Source organism: Orycteropus afer, unplaced genomic scaffold (assembly GCF_000298275.1).
Source record: "Orycteropus afer afer isolate SDZICR_OR568_19922 unplaced genomic scaffold, OryAfe1.0 scaffold00238, whole genome shotgun sequence".
Lineage (NCBI taxonomy): Eukaryota > Metazoa > Chordata > Mammalia > Tubulidentata > Orycteropodidae > Orycteropus > Orycteropus afer.
The window spans coordinates 2,536,643-2,544,201 of NW_006921825.1; the positions used below are offsets into that span (position 1 = coordinate 2,536,643).

Consider the following 7,559-nt stretch of genomic DNA (forward strand, 5'->3'; position numbering starts at 1 on the left):
GGAAGGAAGGTTGGGCAATCCTACTTCCGTAGTGATAACTGCCTCGGAAACCCAAGGAGGGGTCGCTATGAGTCGGGGCCGACTCGACAGCAAATAACAACAACAACAACAACTGGTATCTAATAAGTAGAGGCAAGGGATACTGAACATGAAGGGAATCATTGCACTGATTCTAAACCAATTTTTCTTCCGCAATACATATTCAGCAATTCCACAGATAAACCCAAAATCTGAAAGCTCATGTCTCTATAACCACTGACCGGAAAGTGCTGTATTAACAGATTTTTAAAGACAGTTTGTACCCAAAGCTTTTCTCCTTCATTCTACTGTCCAATCTATTACTCATGTGATCACAGATACACAATGTCCACAGCTTACCTTAATCATGGCAACAAACGGCATCACTTTCTTCATATATTTCTTCAATTCTGGCAAATTGCCTAGTTCACTAGCAATGACTTTGTTATCAGGTAATTTTCCACTGCTGGCCTAAAAATGGGGTGGGGGAATGTAGAGAATAAATATTTTAAATATAATGCAGGATAACAGACATTCCTATAGGAAGTCTACCAAACAACAAATGATGGCCTCTAACCACTATCAGGGGAGCTCTGAAAGCATAGTGGCTAAGACACTTGCCTGCTAACCAGACAGCTGGCGGTTGAAACCCACCAGGCACTCCTCGGAAGGAAGGTTGGGCAATCCTACTTCCGTAGTGATAATGCCTCGGAAACCCAAGGAGGGGTCACTATGAGTCGGGTTTGACTCAACGGCACATAACAACAACAACCACCACTGTCAGAGAGCTGCTGAAAGTGTGCAACTACAAGCAGCAGGGTAAAGTGAAAACAAACAATACAGAGGGAGTCCCATATTCGTCCTAAATTCAGAGTATCTATGTTTTTAGTGCAAAGAAGAAAAACAGGTATTCTGTACTGATTATTTAGTCTTTCCTTACAATAATAGCACCTTAAGGTCTACAACTTTAGATCCTACCTGGTAAGAAATTGAAAAGTTCTTACAAAGATCTTATTTGTGTTCCAACTTCTAAAACATTTTATTAATCATATTAAAGTAAAAAATTATACAGCTATCATACAAGATTTATATAATAATACCAGCTTTTGAACACGTTTTTTAAAATAAATTGTTAGCACAAATGTAAAAGAAAAAAAAACTTTAGTTATTAACCTGTTAATTATAGTATCATTTCTAACTACTCAAAAATGAGACTATAGCATGTATCACTAATATGCATATATTAATACATGTGCTGAATGAATTTCAATTCATCCGTATGAACTGTCCCCAAATGTCCCCTTCTATAGAGTAAGAAATAAAGCAAGCTGTGTTCCGAACTTAGGGTGACTTATTTTCTCCTTATTGTAAAAGCATAGCATCAAAAGTAAGGGTTGGGAATGAATCTAAATGAAAAGTAATACACACTAAGATTTCAAATAATCTATTGACTCTCAATTCCAACCTATACTAAAAGTACATGGAAAAACATTTTCTCCATTTGCAAGTATGTTGCTCTGAAACACATGTGAAATAAAAGGGGGAGGGTAGAAAACATCCCTTTTCCTTCTATTAGTAAAAAGGTACCATATTCAACATAAAAACATTCTTGATTATAAAGCATTTTTTTTCATTTTTTTTGGATGAAAACAAACAAATTTGAAAGAAAGCAAATCATTCCATTTTCCCTCTTTCTTTTAAGTGCATCCTTAATGGTATGTGTCTGCCAATAACTGTTCTAATAACCTGAGCAAAAAACCCCAAAATTCCACAAGATACTTTGTTTCTACATTTTAAATGTGAAAGAAAAAAATGCAAGCAAATTTTTCTCTTTAGGAAAACCTAAAACTCAGATAAAATATTGAGTTTCCTTTAAACAGAAGTACTTTATTTAATAACTATTTATCTAACAGAACCATAAACATCTTTGAGCTCTTTGTCTCTATGTCTCTATCAGTAATGATCAAATTGCACATTTCTTTTAATGTACTCAAGAGGCAAGATTCCATTTGTTTGCGAAGATAATATGGTTAAGGCTTCATGAATCCCAGTATTCAAGTCACAACAAATTCAGAAGGCAAAAATCAGTCCTTTTGCTTCATAATTTTAACCACACTTATGAAAAGCCCACATCTTTTAATTACATAAAACTATATCCAGTATATTTTTATGAGAAAGTTCCAGAAGTGTTAAAAAAGCTGCAGCTTTTCACTTGGCATTCATTTAAAAGTAACCAAGGATAACAAAGGACACATCTTGCCAGAGGTAGTCAAACACAGCAATCGTCTTTTCAACACCCACTGCCAACGTGCTAACGAAAACAAAATAGGCAACAGACCACAATGTTGTAGAGGGCAAAGGTCTACTGAAAACATCACCTCAAAGTGGTTTCGGAGAACTGACAGGGTTGTATGCTGCCAAGATGGATAGTTTTTCGCCACATAAATGGTACAATGTGAAGGCTTCTGTGGTGGATGCTTGTCAGTCTTCTACAGAGTAAGAGAACAGAAAACATTTCATCACTTTAATGTAAATGGAAAATGAAAAGAGTCCTCCCCCTATATACAACACTATTACATTTAGCATTAAACCATATTCATAATGTAGAACTGTATTAGTAGTGAAGATAGCCTTCTTTAATTTTTATTATTAACTTTTTTAACTTTTATTACTCTTAAAATGTTACTTGACAAGCAACTTATAAAGAACGACTTTTTTTTCTGTAAAATGACTTTACCTTCCCCTTAACTGGCATCATATAGTTTTTGAGTCGTAGTCGAAGGTCATGTGCCACTTCCATGAGATACTGTGAGGAACGTATCAAAGCTTCATCCACAGGACCTGCCACAGGCCATGAAGCATTCATAATTGAGCCAGGCTTTGTTTTTTTTTTTTAAAAAAAAAAAAAGGTTCAGTGAGATTAGACAACACAATCATTTTACTATTCTTGATCGTACTTTTATTCCAAGGTTACCATCTGTAATTTTGTGCTCAAAGTTCAAACACGACTACACATCAACACACTTCTACAACCCCTGATCTAATGTTCCCTAGAATACAAGCTGTGAAGTCTGACTCTACATTCTTAATTAGCATTCATTTGTACAAGCATATTAATACCCACACACATATGCTCACTTTCAAAGAAAATTATGTAATGCTAATTTGCCTAAATTTAATCATTATTATATAAATTATGCATATTTTCAGTTTTTATCCTATTTAATATATGCAGTATTGAAAGTATGGCTATTTGGTATATATATCAGAAACACATTTTTTGCATTGTTCATGCACTGAAAAAATACAAAAGAGCCTGGCTAATACGGTTGGAAAGGAGTTATTAAACCAGTCAATCTATCTGCAAGCCTGGGGAAAAAATTGAATTTATCTTCACAATAAGAATGCTAATATAATATCTTTGAATATGCAGCCCTATATACACCAGGAATTTTATATAAAACAAGAATATTTATGCAAATATATATTTCTATCTTTGTTTATAAACCGCTCATAACAGCTGTTTATATCCTTCTCAATATTTTCATCTTTTTAACAAACAGTTGGAAGAACAGTATTAGTTGTATATGTATAATATATTCAAATGTATTACAACATTTCCTAAGATGGAAATTAGGTGATAAACAATATGCACAAAACCACATTTTTTAAATATATGCATTGTGTGCATGTAAATAAAGATATACATGATGTATCTGTGCACACCAAAAATGGCTTTAGTTTAACCTATTGTAATAATTATGATGGTGAATCTAATATTAATTCCTGAAATACTCATTTTCAGCCTTTTCCCCTTAAGTAACAATATTATCACAACAATTATTTAATGAAGCCAAAATCAAAATCATTCTCTAAATATCTTAAATACATACAGATACCTTTTCAAGGAGGGTCCAAATATGCTCACACAAATGTGGACAGAATGGAGCCAAAAGAAGTGTCTGAACCTCAATAAACCGGAACACAAGTTCTCTGTGCATCCCTTCTATGGCCAATTCACGGTACTTATCTTTTGCAGCCTATAAAAATTGAAATTATTTACTATCTCTCTCACTCTACCCAAACCAAACCAAACTCACTGCCATCAAGTCTACTCTCATAGTGACCCTACAGGATAGAGTAGAATTGCCTCACAGGGTTTCCAAGGCTGTAAATTTTTACAGAAGCAGATTGTCTCATCTTTCTCCCGCAGAGTGGCTGACAGGTACAAACTGCCACCCTTTTTGTTGGCAGCCAAATGCTGTACGTAACCACTGCACCATCACAGCACATTCCCTCATTTTACATCTTTAAAACAGAATTAAAGTAAAAATATTGTATCTCTATTTTAATATATTCTTAAGTTTTTAGTCCTTTAAAATTCTATAATGAATTATTTTAAAGGTTTTACTTTTTTAAATGTACACCAATCTTTGTCAAAAGGATATTATAGTTTCATATTAATTATTCTCTAGAAATTTTTTTTTTTTTAATTTTAAGAAGTTTTTGTAACTGAGACATAAGAGTTGAACAATTTTAACTGTGTACTAAAGGTTAATCCCTGAGTGGAACAAATGGTTAAGTACTTGGCTATTAGCCAAAAGGCTGGCAGTTCAAACCAACCCAGAGGTACCTCAGAAGACAAGCTTCACAATCTGCTTTCAAAAGGTTCAGCCTTGAAAACCCTATGAAGCACAGTTATACTTGGCCACCTGGTGGTCTTTCAAGAGAATCAGAATAAATGGCAACAACACAACACAACAATAAGGGTTAATGCTCCGAGGGGCATACAGGAAAGATATTAAATATCAAAACAAAGCTATAAAGCTTATACACTGCCATGCTCGCATTTATCCTTACTTAAACACATCTTTAAAAACAAAATTATATAAATTCCAATATATTTTACAAAACTGATTCAGTAAAGCTACATTTTTAAACACTTGAAAGGCCAAACGTGAGGAAATACTGACACCTTGTGGAAAACTTCAGAGCAGTTTGCTTTCAAAGTAATTGTAATTACAGGCAATCCCCGAGTTACAAATGTCCAACCTTCCAACTCTAATATCAAACTCATAGTTACGAACCAACCAATAAAATCTATTACATTACAATTTAAGGTACACACAATGGTTTGTAATAACAAATGGGTGCTACTTTGCGATGCACATCAAATATTATTATTACTATGTTAAAGATGTTTCAGTGTACCTGAAAGTGTTTCTTTAATGTTTTTATGCATAGAAAGGTACCCCAAACCAAAACCCACTACCAGCAAGTTGATTCCAACTCACAGAAACCCTCATTGGGTTTCCAAGGCTGTAAATTTTTACAGAAGTAGATTTCCTCCCATGGAGCAGCTGGTGGTGGGTTTAAACCACTGACCTTCTGGTTAGCAGACAGATGCCTTATGTACTACACCACCAGAGATATAGAAAAGGTACATGTTATACTATACACTAAGCGAAACATTTGAATGACCTTAGATACAAATTGTTTTGATTCACATACAAAATTAACTCAAAGATAGACTTAGGAATGGAACTTTTTCATAATGTGGGTAATCCCTGTAGTTATAAGAGAACCTACAATCTTACTTCATTTTTATCAATTTAAAAATATCTTCCCAGAAAGTGTAACTGATTTTCAGAATTAATCTCTTTATTAATGCCTAGGGCTCAACTAGAAGCAGAATTCTTCATATTAAATAGACACAAAAAAAAAACCACCAGAAAAAAATTACTTAAAATCACAATGAAGAATTTTTAAGTTTTTCGGTAGGATTTTGAGAGTCTTCCTTCAAATAAGCAATTACAGCAGGAAGAAAAATGGGACATGTTCACATGGACATATTTTATAGTTACCAAAAGAATTAGCAGCTTACCTGAAACTCAAAAAACCCTGTTTTCAAAGCTTCTTTAAACATCATTTTTTCATAGTTTTGATCTGTTTTTATAATCCCTGCATTCATTTCACTATTAAATAGGCAAAAAAAAAAAGAAAAAAGTTATTGAGCTTAAGTGCAATTACATTTAGGAATAAAAGATTATTGAATAAAAAGATAAACAGTAAAATAAGCAAAATGCCTGAAACATTTCAAACTGTTCAACCACTAAACCATCTTTTGTTCCTTAAAACTACCTATTACAGCCTCCCTATTGCTCTATCTCCTCTTAAGTACTGTCATCTCACACTGCTTAAGACTCCCACTTATGGCACACAGTTAACGATGTTTAAAACTTTCTTGATGGAAACTTTGCTATGAAGCCTAAAATGCAATATAAAAATTACTTAATTAAGGTTGTAGCCAGGTTTTAGCAGTTGCATTTTAAATAACTGGTTTTGAATATTAAAAAAAAAAAAATTCTCAGTGGTTTGTACAACCCCAGGCCCTTTGTAATCTGGCCCTAATCTGCTTCATCTCCATATACTGTACACTGCCATCACACTAGTTTACTCACTGTAGTTCAAATAAATATGAAAATACATACTATACTCTTTTCATGCACTTTCTTCTCACCCTGCAAAAACTAGCTTATTTTTCAAGGAAACCAGAACTCACAAGTCATCTCCTTTGAAGTCTCTCTATTCCTATTACTACACTTATAATTGGTGGGGTAGAATGTTTTGTCTCTCCTGCTAGACAACAGGAAAAATCAGGTCCTGTTCATCTTCGTAATACCAGTTCTTAGGATAGTTCCAAACACAAAGTAAGAGGTTGATAAATGTCTTTTGAGTGGAGAGGGAGCAGGGGTATTTCTCCTTTTCTTTCAATATCCTTTTCCTTTAACCATTCTGTCCTACTGCAAGACAGCATAAGCATGGTAAAAGGGTTATGAAAATGTGCTCTGGAGACAAAGAGAAACAAGTTCATAAGCCAGGTTTGCAATTACTGGCTTTGAGGGCTTTAGTGAAATACTTAATTTTCCTAAGCCTCAGTTTATCTTTTGTAAAATACAGCTAGTAATATTTTTATCGTACAAGGTTAGTATGAGGATTAAATCAGATAACAGATGCAAAATACTTAGCATAGTGCTGACATAAGCAGGCCTTCAATAAGTAGTAACTGATAGTCAACAATGAAGAAGATTTGAAGGACTTACTAATGAAGATCAAAGCCTATATCCATCAGTACGGATTACATCTTAACATAAAGAAAACAAAAATCCTCAGGACTGAACCAACAAGCAACATCATGATAAATGGAGAAAAGATTGAAGTTGTCAAGGATTTTATTTGACTTGCATCCACAATCACTGCCCACGGAAGCAACAGTCAAGAAATCAAACATGTTGCACTGGGCAGATCTGCTGCAAAAAAAAATCTCTTCAAAGGGTGTAAGAGCAAAGATGTGACTTTGAAGACTAAGGTGTGCCTACCACAACCCATGGTATCTTCAACAGCCTCATATGCACATGAAAGCTGGACAATGAATAAGAAAAACCACAGAGGGGCAAGATGGCGGACTAGGCAGAAGGATTGCACAGACCCTCTTCAACAAAGAAAAGGGAAACCAATTAACACAGACACAGAAGATAATC

The 7,559-nt window shown here is 34.2% G+C and overlaps 1 protein-coding gene across 1 annotated transcript in view; it reads right to left on the reverse strand.

Annotated features, from left to right (window-relative positions):
* The window catches only part of LARS1 (leucyl-tRNA synthetase 1), a 107,604-nt gene that overhangs the window by 14,913 nt on the left and 85,132 nt on the right, over positions 1-7,559 (reverse strand). The window contains exons 23-27 of the mRNA XM_007949112.2: positions 5,903-5,993; positions 3,918-4,058; positions 2,756-2,896; positions 2,397-2,507; positions 379-489 (exon numbers count right to left, since the gene is read on the reverse strand). Coding sequence (XP_007947303.1) covers positions 379-489; positions 2,397-2,507; positions 2,756-2,896; positions 3,918-4,058; positions 5,903-5,993 — 595 coding nt within the window. The remainder of the gene's footprint in view (positions 1-378; positions 490-2,396; positions 2,508-2,755; positions 2,897-3,917; positions 4,059-5,902; positions 5,994-7,559) is intronic.